General features: G+C 43.0%; 1 protein-coding gene across 1 annotated transcript in view; it reads right to left on the bottom strand.

Annotated features, from left to right (window-relative positions):
• The window catches only part of CLSTN2 (calsyntenin 2), a 339779-nt gene that overhangs the window by 37653 nt on the left and 282346 nt on the right, over window positions 1–19780 (bottom strand). Inside the window, exon 8 of the mRNA XM_084847086.1 lies at window positions 12028–12190. Within this exon, the coding sequence (XP_084703212.1) occupies window positions 12028–12190 (163 nt within the window). The remainder of the gene's footprint in view (window positions 1–12027; window positions 12191–19780) is intronic.

Here is a 19780-nt window from a genome sequence, read left to right as displayed (position 1 = left end):
ATATTTAAATGTTAACACTGAAATAATGTTGCCTTTGAAGGAGAAGCCAAGTTCCCAGGAGGGATAGTCAGAATGCCATGGCATTAGTTACTATAACTGACAAGTAACCGTATGAATGCTTATGACCACATCTGTTTATATAAATAGGAAAAATGTGCGGCCAACAGATATTTGGCAAACATGTTGTTTCACTAATTGACTTAAAAATGGGGATGACCCATGTTATGTGCTGAAGCACTCCCAAGTCCTCCTTGGGTCACAAATAAAGGGAAGTCCACCGAACAGACAAATGCATGTGAAGCTCTACAGTTTAAAATAACACCCAGCTAAACAATGATTCTTCTCAAGGGGCTACAGAGTCTGTTCAAGTCTGTCAGTGGCAAGCATCTTTTGGGTTCACCTGAACAGCTTCTTCCAGACAACAAGCATAAATAAAAGAGACAGTCCAATTGAAACTTATTTATAGGTCTAGCAAAGAACACAAACCACCTGCATCATAAAAATTAATGATGAACCATCACACTGATGCACCACCTGAGCCCAGCCAAATGCAGCCAAACCTCACAACCATTTCATTACTTACAACAACAAACCAAGGAAATAACAATTTCATCAACTTTGAAATGACAAGGAAAGGAAAGGTTCCTCCTGTGCAAGCACCGAGTCATTGCTGACTTCTAAAGGGACGCTGCTTTCGCTGGCGTTTTCATGGCAGACTATAGCGGGGTGGTTTGCCATTGCCTTCCCCAGTCATGACTACCTTTCCCCCAGCAATCTGGGTACTCATTTTACCGACCTCGGAAGGATGGAGGGCTGAGTCGACCTGAGCTGGCTACCTGAAAACCAGCTTCCACTGGGATCGAACTCAGGTCGTGGGGAGAGTTTTTGTTGCAATACTGCCACCTACCACAGATGGGCTTAAAAAAAAAAAACTGCCATGAAAAAAATAGCAGTTTGACCAATTGAGAGGAAAATCTACTCCAGGCGATGAAGCGACAGAACGCTGAGGTCATTGAACTCCACAGAACTGATATACATATCTGGCGGACCTCCTTCACACTTTATGACTGTGTCATTTCATTACCAATGACTGGAAACCCATAAAATCTAAGGTTCATGTGTCCTATCTGTTTTGGTAATAACAATGAAACTCCTACCCTATCTGAAAAGCTTTTAAAAAAAACCATTGGTGAATACAGCTTTGAAAACATTGTTTCATCAGATGAAAACTTGATTTCTTTAAGTATCAGAGATACTGTCCGGGTGGAAACTGAGCTGAGGACCCAAGGGAAACAGGGAGGATCTCTCCCTAGCCCATAAGTTCAGGGTCTTCCCACGGTTCTCCTTCAAATGGGGACCAACTGCCTTACCTGGAGCTTAGGCTACTCAGCTATCTTTCCCCAGTGCTGTTCCTTGCTTTGGCGCTAGTGACTAGTATTCTGAAAGAGTCATAAAGTAATAAAGGAATAAAGTATTGGAAAGAATCCTCATCTTCTGTGTCCTGAGTTGGCTATTGGTGGGGACTGCAAGAGGCAGCTAGGGTGCTCCTGACAGATACCAAGACTTTTAATTCACAGACTGATCTCTTTAAAATTAAATCACAATCTATGCCAAGCAAATTAATACTGCACATGAATTCCACTCAGTGCAGGGGCCCCACAGCTCCTGCGCTCAACTCGATTAGTAGTAGGGGCGGGTCAGAGAGAATGCTAGATTGCTTCCTCCCTGGCCAGTTCCCCTCTGAGCCTGTCACCGGTCTGAGCTGGGGCCTGGCTGGGGGCACCTGTCCCTCCCTCAGTGCACCACCTTGCTGTTGGCAGAAGGAAGGCAGAGGCAACAGGAGGGGACATGTGCACATACATGCTGCTCCTCAAGGCCAGCTTGCTTGCTTTCTCCTTCCTGCTCCCACACATGCTCTTCTTTTCTCGGCGCAAGCAAGCCAGTTGGTGAGTAGCAGGAGGAGAAATACATGCTGCAAGGTGCTGTGTTGGCCATCCTCCTGGGACTCTGGCAAGCCCGTAGCTTCTAGAGTAAGCCTGGCTCCAAGCCCTGCCTCAGCTGTCTGATGACAATGAGAACAGCAGCAGCACCTCTGGGGACCCCACCTGCCCACCAAGCAAGTGGCTGCTGCGGCAGCAAGAGACGACTAGCTGGCAGTGCTCACATTTCCTTCCAACTCACAGGAGGAACACCCTGTGTCCTCCTCCCGCCCTGCCCACTTGCTTGCTGGGGTGTAGAGAAGGTCTGACAACATGAATGTGTGAATCCCCACCCAGCCACCCCCGTCACTCCAGAGTCAGTCCCATTTACTTCTCATTCTGGGGCTTAATGTTTCCTTTGCAAACAGCCTTCTGAACCACATTTCAGATGGAAGCCAAAAAGGAAAAAATGTGGGAACACCCTTTCTGTAAACAGATTATGATATCTGGGATTTGGGGATAAGTGCTACTGCCGCTGCCGCTGCTACAGTCATGAAGCACTGATGGCAGCCAGGCTCCTGAGGGCTGCTCCTTTAACAGGAGCAGGGCAGGAAGAAAAGTGAGGAAGGGACCACCACCTGCCTGGATGGATGAAGAAACAGGTCAGGCCAGTCCTGCCTCCTTCTTTCTCTCCGAGTAAGCCCCTCAGCTGAGGGGAAGCTATCAACATCCACATTGCTGCTTCTCCTCTCCCTCCTCTACCCTCATAAGCTGTCAGTTGGGCTCCTGCCTCCAAATGCTCTAGCCTAGATGTCCCACATTCAATTTCCTAGCCCCAAGAGTTCATGTGGCTAGGACTGGCTTGTAGATGGGTAACACTGATGCTGACACAGCAGACAGAAATCAACCAGGAAAGGACCTCACTCTGGTCCTGAGAGTACACTTAAGTGCAGTGGAGAGGCTGTTTTCTCCTGGGGATGTTAAGTGTACTGAAAGGATGCATAAATTCCTCTGCTCTCTTGATTTTTCTTTTTAAATGATTGAGTTTTAATCAGTATTAATGACTGCACGTAAATAATATCATGGTAGTTATTCCAGTTTATCTAATCTGAGTAGAAGGGTGTAAATATGAGTTGGTTGATCAGAGAGCAGAAAATCCATGGGATGTGGGACTCAGCAAGGAAGAAAAAACCCAGTTGAAAAATGTTAGGACAAATGCGAGCATATTTGAGAATGTGTATCCCTCCTCAGAAAAGTTAGTCCTTTATTTTATCTCCTTGCCTGTCTTCTGCCCTAAATTTGAGTTTAATGGGACTTGCTTCCTAGTGCTCAGTACTACAGCCTTAATTTGTGAACTTGGCAAAATGGCTTCTCTTTGGCTTGTTAATTCTCCTTCTGTAAAATGGGTGAAATGGTTTGACACATTAGTTTCTCTTCTGTAAAATGTCTCTCTCCTGCACCAGGGAGTTAATCTCTGACAGTCTCTCTTAATGAGATTGATTGATGCAGGATTGCTTCTGTCATGAGTCCTTCTGTCAGATGTTCTGTGTATAATATCAAGGCACTTCTGGTATAATCCTAACTATTTTTAAACAGATTGTAACTGATTCTCCTTTTTTATTCTGCCTACCTTGCAGAGTTTATGTAAACTCAGCATGGCTACATATTACCCTCTAAAGAGGTGGGCCCCAGTAAGATCCTTAAATGTAGAGTCTAGAATTACCTAACTGCATCACTGACTCAGTGAACAGAAGGAACAGGAAGGGTAAGCCTATATTTAATTTAGCAAAGAAAGAAACATATGTCTTGCATTCTATCTATCTATCTATCTATCTATTATATTTCTATCTATTAATCTATCTATTGTATTATAAATAGCTGAAGCTTTCTGGGTAGTTCACAAAAATTCTTACACAGAATACCCATCTTACATGAGTTTAATATCCTCAGCTCTTATCTGCGGGATTGCTTATAAAAATAATACAGCAAATATAACTATACTGGCTTTCATGGCAGTATAACCTGAGCAACCCAAGGACAGCATGTAAATACAAAAAGGGTACTACAGATTCAAACAGGATATACTTTCTAAAGTTTCTGGACATGGCTTTTCCAAGTGCAGATGCCACTGGGTCTAGAGCAGGTTTCTTCAGGAGTGGTTGCAATACTGCCTTCTTAAAGGCAGCAGGAACCACCCTTTCTCATAGAGACACATTTACCACTCCCTGGATCCACCCATTCATACCCCATCAGCTAGCTTTTATTAGCCAGAGTATTAGCCAGTGGTGTCAGATACCTTGACAGGAACTGCGCTAGCAACAGCGTCAAGTTCACTGCACAGATGAGCAATTTTGTCTTCAAAGTATGATGCAAAAAGCTCACAGTGGGGTCCCTGAGGGGTCTAGGGCTCTATTCATTAGAGAAGATGTTAACAATCCACCAACTAGGGATGGCATGGGAGTCCAAAAGGGGGGTGGTCTGACACCGCTCAGTGAGCCCTGGGGTGCTGACGGACCTGGCTGCTGAATAGCCCAGAGCTCAGCGAGTGGCTGGGAGCACTGCAGCACCCCAGCACTGTCACCTTGGCCTCCTGTAGAGGAGGCCAGGGCGAGAGCGCTGGGGCTGGCTGCGCTGAGGCTCTTCCTCCCCACGCCAGCTGTTAAGAAAGCCCTCGACAGCCGGCGTGGAGAGGAAGGGCCTCGGAAGCCCCCCAGCGCTCTCACCCTGGCTTCCTCTAGAGGAGGCCAGGGAGACAGCACCAGGGGCTGGCTGTTCCAAGGCTCTTCTTCCCCACACTGGCTATCAAGGGCTTCCTTAATAGCCAGCATGGGGAGAATGGTCTTGGCGGCACCTGAGAGGAGACCAGGGCGAGAACGCTAGAGGCTGGCCATGCTGAAGCTCTTCCTTCCCATCTCGGCTGTTAAGGAAGCCCTTGACAGCCAGTGTGTGGAGGAAGGGCCTTGGCGGCACTCTCCAGCGCTCTCGCCCTGGCCTCCTCTTGAGGAGCCCACGGTGAGAGTTCTGGGGGTTGGCTGCGCTGGGACCTGTCCTGCCTCCGCCAGCTGTCAAGGACTTCTTTAACAGCTGGCATGGAGAGGAAGGGCCTTGGTGGCATCTCAGCGCTCTTGCCCTGGCCTCCTACTGAGGAAGCCAGGGCAAAAGCGCTGGGGGCTGGCCATGCCGAGGACTTGGCAGTGAAGCCCTTATGAGCATAAAGCACAAGGGCTTGACTGCTGGAGGTCTTGGTATGGAGAGGAGGGGCGGATTGGTGGGTGGGTGGGGTGAGCAGGGAGGAGGGAGCTCATCAAGCTCCCCCCACCCCAGATGGAGATGGGTCCATCCATCCCTATCACAAACCACCCAAAAGAGCTCTGCTGGATGGCTACTCGAGGATGCAATAGATCCAGCAAAATAAGTCTTCTTTGCTGCACACACTGTCACATGGTAGGCACGATTATGTGCTCTAGAGCATGCTTGGTTACCTTCATTTCAAGCCTTACGCCATTTGCACTCTAGCTGATGTCCAGCCTGTTTCATTGCCTGCAGCTCCATAGTATACTAAAGAGCAGAACAGGCTCTACAGCACTGGAAGGGGCACTAAGGTGCAATTGAGTTGATGGCCCCCCACATCTCACCATTATACAGTGAGACTAGAGTCTTGCCTGGATCACCAGCTCTCTCCACTGGAAAATCCCCAAGAACATTCAGATATCCACTGGATTCCATCCACCTCCTAGGGTGGACCATCCAAATAGGTCCTCCACCTCTGCAGGAGGGAAGTAACATTGTGAGTTAGAACTCACCAGGAAACAATCTGATGATGACAACAAGGTGACTTGGACACTCCTCCCCCATTTTCAGACCACTCATATCACAACTTGGAACAAAGACCAAATCAAGAGTATGCCCTTCATATACTGGGCTGATGACAAAGTGAGAAAGCCCCATGGTTGTCATGGAGGCCCTGAATTCTGAACTGGAACTCCAGAAGCACCTCAGCGTGGTAGTTGAAGTCACTCAGGACCACTCTCCTGGGTTCCTCCAACACCACACTTGATAACACACCCTCCAGCTCAGTCAGGGAGGCTACTGGGCAGCAGGGTGGCTGGTACACCAGCAGTATCCCCAATCTGTCTCTATGGTGAAAACCTTCAAGGTCCGGCCCAAGGTGAAGAGGTTTCCTGGAAGTCTTATAGGCCACAGCAACTCTCCCCCCTTCCCTCTGGCCCTCCAGCCTATGTAGATTAATAGGCAGATGAATGATTAAACTGACTTGTTATGTCAGTTCCTCAGTCTTTCCAGAATATCCCAAAGTCCCTTGTGTACTTTGTATATGAGCACATAGGCTAGCTAGTCTAGTAACCTCTTTGGAATGCTTTCTGTATTATGATTTAAATAAGTATAGTCTTGTGCTAAGTACCCACTAAAATGGTAGTGTTTGAACCCCATATACATCTTTCCCTCACACATTGTACACATTTTTTGTCCCCCGCCCAAAGTGGGCATTTGTGCAATGCATATGAAATGAAGGGAGAAAAAAAGATTTGCACACCCTGTAAGTTTAGCAGGTATACGATTAGCGTCTGTAACATGTATTCATTAAAATTGTTGAGTGTAAAGTTCTTATGGGAAGTTTTAGGACAGAAAAAGCAAAGAATGAGCTGATTAAAGCCCTTGGAAGCATCCATCCATACGACAGAATACTATTGGCTTTATTAGGCTCAATATAGTTAATCTCTCTGGTTAACATGACTAGAAAACCCTGGACATCTTTCAGTCAGAAAAAGCAAACACAACAAGAATGAGTGGATGATCTCTGTTGCTCTTTTAAAACAGGAGTGGGCTACTTGTGGCCTTCCAGATATTTTGGCCTAGAACTCTCATGATCCCTCACCATTGGCTATGCTGACTAGGGCAGATGGAAGTTGTAGGCCAAAAACATCTGGAGGTCCACAAGTTGCCTGCCCCTGTTTTAAAACAAGGCATTAAGATTTGAATTTGAGCCCTGAGATTGGGGGGGGGGGAGAAATTAATTCTGTTTATATAATAATGTGGCTGAGTTTGTTAACAGGAATTGCCTGAAACAGCTACTCATTGTTAAATCCATTGTGGAACTGACAGAAGCTAATTACTTCATCGCTCACCGTGACTCTAAGTGCAATTCTATGTCTACATAGAAGTAAGCCCCACTGAACTCCATGGGATTGCAGCCTAAGATACCAGAATGGCTTTGTTGAACTGGAAGTAATGACTTTACAGCTATGGTAAATTGAAGTGTAACCTTTTGACAGTAATTAACTCATGTCACTGCCAAGGTGACAGGAGGTAAAGAGTCATACATATAGAAAAGATTGGATCCTGAGGGGAAAACTGTGAAATTGAGACTTTATCTTTTTCAAATATATGCAGATAAAGTCTGTGGAAAAAAGGGCTCTTGGGATTAGTTATATAACTTGCTTACTTTTCTGACTATCCTTGCAAAATAATCACTAGTAACTAAAGAACTAAAGGGGACATCTAAACCTTGGCAGAATGGAAGACATTTCACACTTAGTAAGAAAGTTTGTTTGCCACATTCACAGGTAAATGTTATTACAATATAATGCCCCCTTTTAGAACAAAAATATTGCCAAAGTATGCTATTGTTAAATATAACTACTATGTGATAATAAAGCTTCATTTGATTTTACTGCCTGCAAACAATAAAGGAGGAACAAATGATTTTTTTGATTGGCCAGCACTACCAGCATTTATCAATTTGACCGCCTCCCCCCCAGCCTAGTTCTGATGCTAATTTGCTGTGAGCCCTTTGAGAAGTTATATATTATCTGATACAATTCTCTCACTGGCACTGTATGCATTAATGAAGTCTTTCTCTCATAAACTGGAAACAAGGCATGTAATTCCAGATTTTTTCCTACTGTCTTGGCAAAGGCAAGCATTACTGCACATTATTACTATAAAAGACACACAAACTACTTCCTTAGTTTATTTCAGGACTACATTGTAAATAAGACTCAAAGAAAATTTGTAATGGAGATTAAAAGTTCATGTACAATGTGGGGAGGGCTGGTATTTTTTTTGGAAATTATGCACGGATCTAAAACATAGTAACAGCAATTATATGTTCCTTCTTCCTGCAGCAGCTTTCATTAACTAAAAATAAATGATAATGGACAATGTATTTTTGAAAGCCACAGTACAAAGGCTACAGCTCAACAATACAGATCATCAGAGAAGCAATTTACACAATACCGTCTCTCCATGCACACTACCATATCAATTCCATGTTAGGTTAATTAGGTGCCATACCTAGCGATGGATGAAAAATTTGTCCATCTTTTGATAAAACCTTACCGAAATTCACAAATATATTTATTAACAGGATGGAAACAACTTGAGATTTTAAAAATTCAAACTTGGGAGAAAGCGAAACTCTCAGTTCAGTCCATCTAGGTGCTCAGCAATTAAGCATCTGGGAATCCCTGTGTATTCAACCATGCTTGTGGTGTTGAACTGGGGTTCTTCCTCTTTAACAGCTACATGGCAGGCACATACAACATGGTCCTCCCCATTCTGGAAATCAGCTCTATTAGCCAACAACAGTAGATATGTAGATAGAAAAGTGGATTTATTTGCTTTTGCAAATAAACTTGTACACCACAGAGGTTTTTTTTCTATTCATTTGAAATGGGAAAGTAAAGTGGGAAATTAAAAAAAAAATCTGTTTAAGAAAAGTGGGGGTGGGGGAGTGACAGGAGAAGAGATTAGCTGTATTCTGAAGAACACCCATGTGTTGAATCAACTTGTGAACGGGGCCATACCAACTAGCCTTTCTCCCTGATATCCATGCATTCAGCGCAAATGTGTACTTTGCATTTCATAAATATAGCCAGTGGTGCAGTGGAGGCAGGGCTCACAGGGCTCACAGGCTCACTTTTTCATTAGCAGAGACTCTGATGTCATCTGCCACCCCACTTGGAATTCCCTGTTCCCTATGAGCTTAGCTGCGATCTGCACTGTAGCTGTGGGGGGAATGAATTTTCCAAGCAACAATATATTGTTTCATGTTGGAATGCAAAGTATTTGGGATGACTTGGTCTGGAATGGGAAATTAAGACCGATTTGCTTTACCAAAGACATGCTCCCAGTGGAGATGAAAACTCCTAGAACTGGTTTGTTGATATGGCTGCCTGAAAGTTTTGGACTGCCCTTGGAGACTGTCACAGTGAGCTCCTCCATTTCCAAATGTACCACTATACCAGTGTGTGTGTGTGTGTGTGTGTGTGTGTGTAGTTCAATCCAGCTGGGTTTGTGGATGTTTCTGTTGGAGGGGCGGGGGAGATATAATGAAGGAGCTTAGGGACGGCTAATGGGTAATGTTGGGGCGCTGAGGGAGCGTGCAAGGGGGCTGTTTAAATGAGAAGGGATCTGTCAATGCGGGCTGAGTTGAGAGGGTGAAGCTTCCATAGAGTATCATATTTTGAAAACCCAAAATGTTCATGTTTGAGTGAGTGGGTGGGTGAAAAAGATTTTAATACCCTGCATTTTTTTCTCAGATGTCCAGTTGAAATACCACTGCCGTACTCTCAGCTGCACTGTTTTTGGATCCCAGTTGAAGGCTGTATATCTTACAAGGTTGTATCATCTTGATATACAGCCTTCAACTGGGGGTTGGACTCGATGACCTTGTAGGCCCCTTCCAACCTACAAGACTTTGTGATGAAAGCTATCTTAAGCCAGCTGGAAGGAACTCAATCCTTTATTTGCCTACAGCATTCAGGATCAAGAAAGGAAATCTTTAGGTCAATGTGCATAATAAATATCATTTTAAAATTTGCACTATTTTTGTTTTGAGAAATCTTGAGAAAATTTGAAGCTATCTATCTACATGCACCTTATATGGGTGCATCCTGTTAGGTTCCCCTAATTGCACATGATGATTAAATCTGATGGGTGAAGGATGGTGTCATGCGGTGCTTCTGTGTATTTAATTATCTCTCTGGTTCCTTTTAGCTCTATGATAAATTCTTTGTGTTAGTGACACCCTCAGAAAACTGTTCAGGAATTGATGCATCTGTTCATGCAGTTCACCATGGTGCTGTCAGCATACTGCTCTACCCCTTGACTGCATTATACAGATGGAGGAGAATGAATAAGATTGTGCTGGTTGTGTTTATACCAAATGTAGTTCTGTGGATATCATGGTTAAACTTCTTGAGAAGCTCAGCTGCGACAGTTTAACAAAATACCTTGAAATATACAACTTCAAGGAAAATGGATAGGGGGAAATATAACATCAAGAAGCAACAGAAAACGATGACAGTTAAAATATGTGAGGCTGATCTAACAGAACTGAAGGGACAGTGAAATGATCTAATTAAATGTATACAGAAAGCAGTCATATATTTGTTCATGCATCTGATAATCCAAAGATTTGTTTTTAAATTGATACGAACCCCATTGGATGTGAAAGCAAGTAAATCTCAGAAAGGAGCTGCATTCTACCATTAGGCAACTTTGTAGGTTTTCTGCTAGATCATATCATCTAATCCAGCATTCTGCTTCCCACAGTGGCCAACTAAATGCTTTAGGAAAGTCCATAACAAGGGCATGAACACAATAGCCCTGTGTTTCCCAGCAATTGGTATTTAGTGGCATACAGCCTCTGAATCTGGAGGTTCTATATACCCATCATGACTAATAGATACCAACTGAGTTGTTCTCCATGCATTTGACTAATAGCCATCTAAGCTTATGGCCATCAACACATCTTGTGGCAGAGAAATACAGAAATTAATTAAATACTCTGTATTTCCTTTTTTCTGTCATGAATTTCCTGCCAATCAGTTTCATTGGATGACCTGACTTCTAATATGAAAAAAAACCCATCTCATTATCCACTTTATGCATCATTTTATAAATCTCTATTGTGTCATCCGTCCCCCCCCCCCTTCTCAGGGCACAATCCTATGCATGCTTAGACAGAAATAAGTCCTAGGACTCCCAGCATTCCCCAGCCAGCCCAGCTAAACATGCATCTGTCTAAACATGCCCTTAGTCATATTTCTTCTATGCTAAAATGTCCCCAAAGTTGTAGCCTTTCCTTACAGGGGAATTGCTCCAGAACCCTAATCATTTTAGTTTGCCCTTTTTTGCATCTTTTCCAGCTCTACAGTGCCCCATTTGAGATGTGATGACCAGAACTGTACAAAGTATTCCAAATTGCGGCTTGTATCTTTTTGCTTCAGAAATCACAACAGAAACAGAAAATTAACTGAACTATTTTCTGAAACAGAAAATTAACTGAAAATTAACCCGTTAATATTTGGGAATGTGTACATCTCCCCACATCTAACTAATTAACTAACTCCTCCCATTCAGTCAGATGTGAGGAGATGTTGTACACATTCCCAAAATATTAACGGGTCAATTAAAAATATTTTAAAAACCAGCTGCTAATAACTAATCAGAAAGAGATAGATATTCAGGACAGAACAAGAAAAGATCAAATGAATACATAGAAAGAAGAAGAGTCAGACTTCTGAGGTATCAGAGAAAGGGGCAGGAGAGTCAGATTTCTGCCAGATCTGAAGGACAGCCAGTTCCTAGTGTCACAGCAGGGTCAGGTTGGTGGGGGAGGAAGGGGCAGTGATTCTAGGTGATGGGGGCCAAAAGCCTAACCTGAGAAGGCAAAGAATGGGTCAGAGCCTGGTAAGTCTCAAAATGAGCCTAGAGAGTGGAACAAGGCACAGCAGGCATCAGATTAAGGTGACAGCTTTCACATCACCCAAAGCACTAAAAGCTTGGATGGATGAATCTGACAGTTTCACTTTCTCCCAATTTGATTTTTTTTAAATCTCAATTTCTTTCCATCCTGTTTATGAAGATATTTCTGAATATTGATAAGTTCTTATCAATAAAACCCCAGCCGAATGAAATTCTGACCCAGGCCTAATCAAGACTCTACTCAAGATCACTATATTGAAATATAACTGACAAATACAATAGATAGGACCATACTTTTTGTTAAGATTGCTAAGCTTTTAATGCACAGTAAACATCCTTACATCTCAATTTACACATTCGAGGGTGTGCTATTAGTTACCTTGCCAACAAGCGCCAACAGTTAGTTGCATTGCTATGTGTGATGGATGAATAGGCCAGTCATTAGTTACAAGGTAAGGTTCATACGTTGTACCATCCATGTACAAGGTAACTACCGGGAACTCAACGTTGACGACATAGTAGTGCCATTCTTTATCGCAAATCTAAACAATAAAAGAAAAGGAGAGAAAATTTATTTAGTACCTTTCTTTATGTATAGAGTCTTGGCACACCATCCCAAGAATAATAATATTGCTGTACTCTGGATTGGAGAAAAACATCAGTGACCTTGTCATGATTTTTATGGACACATTTTAACACAAGATGTTGTGCTCTACTTCAAAGGTCTTTTCCACATCAAACTTCTCCAAGCAACTGACAAATCTTTTGTGACTGAGCTTTTAATATTGATAAAATGCAAATGTATTTCAAAAAGTATAGGAGAAAGGGAACACCAACTCACACTCTCGTGCACACTTGAATTTTACCACTGCAGTAATTACATTTCCCGCCCTCTCAAGGATAAAATACCTTTTCTTTTCTTTTTAAGAATATAACGCAGCAATTGATGCAAATGAACATCTAACCTTGCTCCAGTATTACAGAACAGCTAGAGACCCTTTTAGGCAATCATTCTCTGTGCAGAATCAACATGCATGCGGTAGAAGACAGCCCTGCCATCTACACACATTCATTTGAATATTAGCATAGATCACCCATGGGTACAGCTATATGCATGGAAGGATCTATTTTATGTCTTCATTCTACATGGAGAATGAATGTCCAAAAACGGCTTACAAGTCCTTGTCTCTGTTAAGACATACTCATAATAAAGTTGGAATTTTAAAGCAATGAGGCCAGGCATCTTTGTCCTAAACAGTATTGCCAGTATAACATTCCAAATGCCAGATCAACATCGTGGTCTGTGACAATGATGAAGTGCAAACATGTGTAGACCAGGACCGTATTATTTGCTGCAGTGGTGCAGCTAGGGATAGGCTTTGGGGCCAAGGTCCACAGCCCTGTAGCCCAGGGGGACAGGCAAATGACCACCTAGAGAGCAAAAGGTGATGGGGGCAGCAGCAGACAGGCCTGGCATCTGCATCAGGGCTGGCATGACCATACAGGGTCCACCAGGGCAGACACTGGTTGCCACAGCTTCCTTTCATTATTCTTATTTTATAAAGCATTTTATAGACAAGGTCGGTTGGTCAAGCATCTACATGGTACTCAATTTATTATTTTTTACTTTAAAATATATATGATCTGTTTCTACAACAAAATGGTGCTTATTCCCAAGTTTAGCACCAGGGAGGCAGAAAAAAACCCCATTTTATTCTAGTAGTCATGATGGTGCCACGAGGTAAGTGGAAAGTGGATCTAAGCAGTAGAAAAGAGAAAATGGGCAGCTGAAAGTTGGAGTGAGTGTTGGAAAGAGTGGTGGGACTGAACTGGGCAGTTGCCGAGAACTGGGACTTATAAGGCCTCTAATCCACACACTTAGAGAGGAAGGTGGAGACAGCTTAACATGCTGGGTTGGGTGGAAGATGTCCAAGATTCCAGCCAGAGACAGGAACCACAGATATTTCTTGGCTCAGACTTGCTCCCAGGGACTCACATAACCAGGCAGTCCATCAGTGGAACCCCAATTTTGAGGATTCTTATTTTGAATACTGATGAATTGAGGATTCTTATTTTGAATACTGATGGGACCACTGTATAATTCCTCAGCCATGAATGCAGAGACATACCATTCAAGGCAAGGCACTTATTTCCTTGTTTGTTTTCATCTTAGTCAAGAAGCTGAGTGAAGTAACTTCTGTTCGAATTACTGTGTGTATTTAGCCTGTTAAGGCAGTTTTTCTTTTATGTTTGACCAACCCTGTTAAAGTCCATGAATAAACTGTGAAGAAGCTTTACATTGTCAGGCTTCTGGTGATTTATGCCACCACCACAGCTGGAATTTCTCAGACACTAAAAGGCAGTTAAGTCCATCTGGCTCTGCTGTAAAGTTTGGGCGCTGAGGAACTAAAGCTCTAGTTACACAAATCAATTTGTGAACCAAATGCAGTTATTATTCAGTATTCACACCTCTCCAAATATTGTGATATAGTTCTCTGATTTTAAAAATGCATACAAAAATATGTATATGAGGAGAAATGCCATGAAAATGCATTCAATTCTGTGTGTGGACTTTTTTTTTAAAAAAAAAATCATAAACTGCTGCAGAAAGGTGCAACTGATAGATTTGTCATCGAAAGCAAGAAATTGCAAGTAGATAAATAGATACCGCTTTGGCGGGAAAGGTAACAGCGTTCCGTGCACCTCGGTGTTCAGTCATGCCGGCCACATGACCATGGAAGCATCTTCGGACAGTGCTGGCTCTTCGGCTTAGAAACGGGGATGAGCACCACACCCTAGAGTCGGACACGACTGGTTGGGGACACCCTTACCTTTAAACGAAGCTAGCTGGGTCTCACATGTTCACTGTACGCTTACTCAGAAACCTAAATTAGGCTCTTATCTTTCACCTATTTCCACCTCTTGTTTGCCAAAGATTCTATAGCTATTAGCTCAGTTACTGTGATATCATGGAAAACTCTGGAAGATTCCAACTTCTGCAGGGAAAACATCAATAGCTTGACAAATAGTGCAGATTTTGTGAGAGAAATGAATGGTATGCCTGGGGAAAATGTCATAATTGCCTAGAGAACGTACAGATGTGTCCTGTTGGAAAGATATGGAGGAATGCTGAAAAGGGGTAGAGGGCAGGCAGAAGCTTGCAACTGGGTAACTGAGGGCAAGGGTGCTCAGGGAAAAGAAGAACAACAGTCTTAGAGGCACGGTCGGGGGCAGCCCTAGGATAAATAGCACCTTGGGCAAGGAGTGCCTTTGGTGCCCCACCCCCATAGTCAGTTTTGCAGGGCCACTCACAGGATCTATGGGGCCTGGTGTGGGTGTGATGTCCATCAAGAATGGCATTGCTCAAAACCTTGGTCTCTTAGCCACTGTGCTACAGTCTGCACAAGCCAAAGTTCGAAGAGCCACATCCTTGAGCAGTGGCTGTGCACTATGGAACACAGCAGAACTATCACAGATTTTATTTTTGTTTTGTAGCAGTTCCTATCTTTTGGTAAGCATTCTTTATTTTAGAATATCCATTATTTTAATCTTTGAAAATAATAAAGAAAAATTATAAATAAAAAAGGTATCCAGTTGACCTCCTACAGCTAATGGCTTTATTTTAGCATTATTTACATAGTGCTTATAGTGTTTACAGTATTTGAAGTGCTAAGCGCTCGGTAACATTGCCTCAAAGTAAAGATGCGTTCCACTGATTTTTACCTAGTACAAATGACACCAAAATGGAAATTGAAAAGAAACATACTTTAAAGTTAATTGAAGATCATTTTTGTAGTTAGTACCCAAACAACCTGTAGAAGAAAAAAAGCTTACAGACATTTGCTTTTTTGCCACTGTAGCTGACTGCAGACAGTACTTTAAAAAAACCCCTACAGCCACTAGCTCAGCTTGGCGCTCCTCTCAGCTCAGTGCCCCGGGCGACCACCCAGCTCACCCACCCCTAAGGCCGGCCCTGGGCATGATGGCTGAAAAAAGAAGCGGGGCAAAGTAGACAAATGATATAATAATAGAGACTTGCCAAAAATATTTGAATGCAGATATTCAGTTCTACTGATTCTAAATCAGTAGAACTGATTGCTAAATGCAGTTCTTTGTCATCAGCTGGTTTAAATGCAAAAAAAAAAAAAGGCTCATTTGACAGAAATGTTTTGTTCCAGATGTCCTTTGCATAGAACAGACAACTCTGTTCTATCCAAAATGCATGGGATAAATGGTCCTGGGTCCTTACATTTCTAAGGAGTGGACATGAGGAATATTTTTCAAGTTTTAAGTTAAATAAACTAAACTTCAAAGAAATAAATATAATTAAAACCTTTATTGCAATAAGAGGCCTATGTACAAACCCTAAAAGATATTGAGAATCCCGTTGACATTCTTGTTGAACAATCAGGAAAGAAAATGTTTGAAAGTGTGTGTTCAGACCATAATTCTCTGCTAAGAAGAGTATTTCCCTCTTTTGCAAAATTAGGCATAGGGAGAAACTAGCAGGGAGGGTTGACAAGTGAAGGTACAAACTCCATTTCAAGTTATGCCCAGCTAGAAGCGGGCTAAGCTTGACAGTGAAATAAGGCCACGCTTTTAGCTGGAGGCGAGGAGCAGAGTTCACATTCTGAGCTCACCTTAGTCAAAGTTTCTTACTATCCCTAACTGTAACTTTTATTTTTCTTCCAGGGAAATCAAAACTTCACATAATCTGACCAGATTATCATGTTTTGATATATCACACATACTTGGTGACAATCGTTTAGTTTACTGATGTCATGCAGCTTCGGATATCATTGTTGTATTCTCTATATACACCAGCTTCTCAGCATCCCACCAATTCCTAATACCCATGATATCCCTTCTGATCAATTTCATCACTGCCTGGTTTGTTTTTATCAGGGGCGTGTTCTCAGAAGGGAACCCTTATCAGCTATTGGTGGGACTCAATAGTTAGCAGCTACCAGCAGCCAGACAATGGAGTTGAGAGCTCTTGGCCAACATCTAAACCAGCCTTCCCCAACCTGGGTTCAACCAGATGTGTTGGCTTACAACTCCTATCATCCCTGATGACTGGCCATGTTGACTGGGGCCAATGGGAGTTGTAGGCCAATGAGCCTAATGGAACCAGGCTGGGGAAGGAAGGCTGACCTAAACTATGTTTTCCCACAATCTAGTCTGGCTCAGTATAAGGCAGCTTCCTATGTTCCTAATGCAGATCCATTGCTGTCAGTTTCCTTGCCCCTGCAGGCCTGTAGCTTGCTGTAATGTTTTGCTGTTTTTCCAACTCAAGCTTGGCTGTCACATGTTTACCTAGCCTACATTGTTCCCAGTTTTTTTTTTTACTAGAAAGATAATGTGGGCAAAAGTGGAGGAGCTTAAAGAGAATGGGGGATTATGCTAGAAAGACTGAAGCCCACAACCCCATATGTTAATCATTTTGAATATATCATATAACTCTATAAGATCTTTAAAAATCCAGAGGAACGATCAAAGTTATTATTTCCTTCCTAATTTCTTGTTCTGACTCCTGTATTACCTATCTATCTATCTATCTATCTATCTATCTATCTATCTATCTATCTATCTATCTGCCTTCGCATTTAAAGAGGAGTAGTTAAGGAGAACAGAAGCCATACAGCATTAACCATACAGGCAAATCCTTTGGGTTTCTTGGACTACTTTCTAGAATTTACCAGTACACATCTCTTGACCAATTTGTGGGCTGCACTGGAGGCATTTGCTAAAAATAGATCATAATAACTTATGGAACTAATGTGGAGGAGATACTAGACTGCAGAACATACAATCTGAAAATATCCTCTGAGACCATAGTTTTTCTGAAAGCATTCTGACAATCTAATGAGCTAATATAGGGCTGTCCCTGCTTTAGCTGTTATTTATCAGCGTCTCTCCTTGATTATCTAGTTTCAGTCTCTTCCTACTACCTTATTTCACTGTTGGAATGAATTTGAAAAACACCTCCTATTCAGCTCCTACTGAGCAAAACAGCATCCCGTCTGTCTCTGCTTTGTTGACTTCCCATCTGTTTTTCAGATCTTATCTGGCAACATACCTTTTCACAATTGACTTTACCCTTACTTCACTCTTTCTCTGTTAACATTTTGTTTTAGTTTTAACTTTGTATGTGCAGTATTTAATTCTGCAAAGTACTATGATGTATAATTAAGGTTTGAAAAACAGCAAAAATAAATTGCAGTAAATTTTTATAATATGGTTTCTATGCAATGCCAGTTGTTGGCTACCTTATGAAATGGCTGGCATAATGGGGTTGATTTGTCTCCCTTGAACTCCTGCATACAAATGCATGGCAAAATGCAATGAAATTCATAGAATACCAGTCTAAAATTTTATTTATTTATTTATTTATTTATTTATTTATTATTATTAAATTTATTAATCGCCCATCTGGCTGGTCACCCAGCCACTCTGGGCGATGTACAACATACAATAAAAACAGTTTAAAACAATAAAATTCTACAATAAAAACATTTTCTAAAATACCCTAACCCACCCCAAATGCCTGCCTGAACAACAATGTTTTTAATGCATGACGGAAGCTCATTGAAGAGGGGGCATGACGGAGTTCCCTAGGGAGGGAGTTCCACAGAGTGGGGGCCACCACAGAAAAGGCCCTCTCCCTTGTCCCCACCAGTCTAGCAGTCCTGGCTGATGGGACAGAGAGAAGGCCATCCGAGGCTGATCTTGTTAAGCGGCCTGTCTGGTGCTGCTGGAGGCGCTCCTTAAGATAGGCTGGGCCGGAACCATATAGGGTTTTAATGGACAAAACCAACACCTTGAATTTGGCCCGGAAAACAACTGGTAACCAGTGCAACTCCTTCAGCACTGGAGTGATGTGATCTCGCCGGCGGCTGCCTTTAATCAGGCGAGCTGCCGCGTTCAGCTGCAGTTTCCGAACCGTCTTCAAGGGTAACGCCACGTAGAGCGCATAACAGTAGTCTAAACGAGAGGAGACCAGGGCATGTACTACTGATGGGAGCAGATGGTCGGGAAGGAAGGGGCGCAGCCGCCGTATCAGATGGAGTTGATACAGCGCTGTCCGGCTCACAGCTGACACCTGAGCCTCCATGGACAGCTGGGAGTCCAAAATGACCCCCAGGCTGCGGACCTGGTCTTTCAAGGGTAGCCATACCCCATTCAACACCAGGTCAACATCCCCCAGCCTCCTCTTGTCTCCCACCAAAATTACCTCAGTCTTGTCAGGGTTCAGCTTCAGCCTATTCCTCCCCATCCAGCCACTCTCCGTCTCCAGACATTTGGACAGGGATTCTACAGCCAACCTTGGTGAAGATTTAAACGAGAGGTAGAGCTGCATGTCATCCGCATATTGATGACACTGCACCCCAAACCTCCTGATGATAGCCCCCAGCGGCTTCACATAGATGTTAAATAGCATCGGGGAGAGGATGGAACCCTGTGGCACCCCACAAGTAAGTGGCCACGGGTCTGAAACCTCCTCTCCCAGTGCTACCCTCTGGTACCTGCCGGAGAGGAAGGACCGGAACCACCGCAATACGGTGTCCCCAATGCCCAACCCCTCCAGGCGGTCCAGGAGGATACCGTGGTCAACGGTATCGAAAGCCGCTGAGAGGTCGAGGAGAACAAGGAAGGAGCATTCACCCCTATCCAGAGCCCTCCTCGTATCATCTACCAAGGCGACCAAGGCCGTTTCTGTCCCATGCCCAGGCCTGAAGCCCGACTGAAATGGGTCTAGATAAAATTCCAAATAAAAAGGAACGAAGGTGTAAAATCAGAGGGTCTAGAATTCTGTGCTAGAGATCCACATTCTCTGATCTAAAAAGCAAAAACTAAACTTTGAACAACTATACCAAATTTGCATTCTGTACTTTGTACTTTCTTTCTTCCTTGATCAGGGAAAGGGAAGGAAACCTTGACCCCTGAAATATTATGGCAAATGATTTGCAAAGTCAAAGGAAAAGAGAGAGGATCTCCATGCCAAATAAAAAATTATCTTATGTTCAAACCTAAGAGAGATAGAGCTGCTCTTATTTCTAATTTTTTTTAGCAAAATGCCCCACAAATCTTGTCACTGAGATCCAGAGATATTCAAAGATGAATACTTGGAC

Source organism: Heloderma suspectum, chromosome 3 (assembly GCF_057233095.1).
Source record: "Heloderma suspectum isolate Gila_16-S chromosome 3, 16-S_ref, whole genome shotgun sequence".
In the NCBI taxonomy this organism is placed as follows: domain Eukaryota; kingdom Metazoa; phylum Chordata; class Lepidosauria; order Squamata; family Helodermatidae; genus Heloderma; species Heloderma suspectum.
This window is presented reverse-complemented; position numbering and strand designations above follow the sequence as displayed.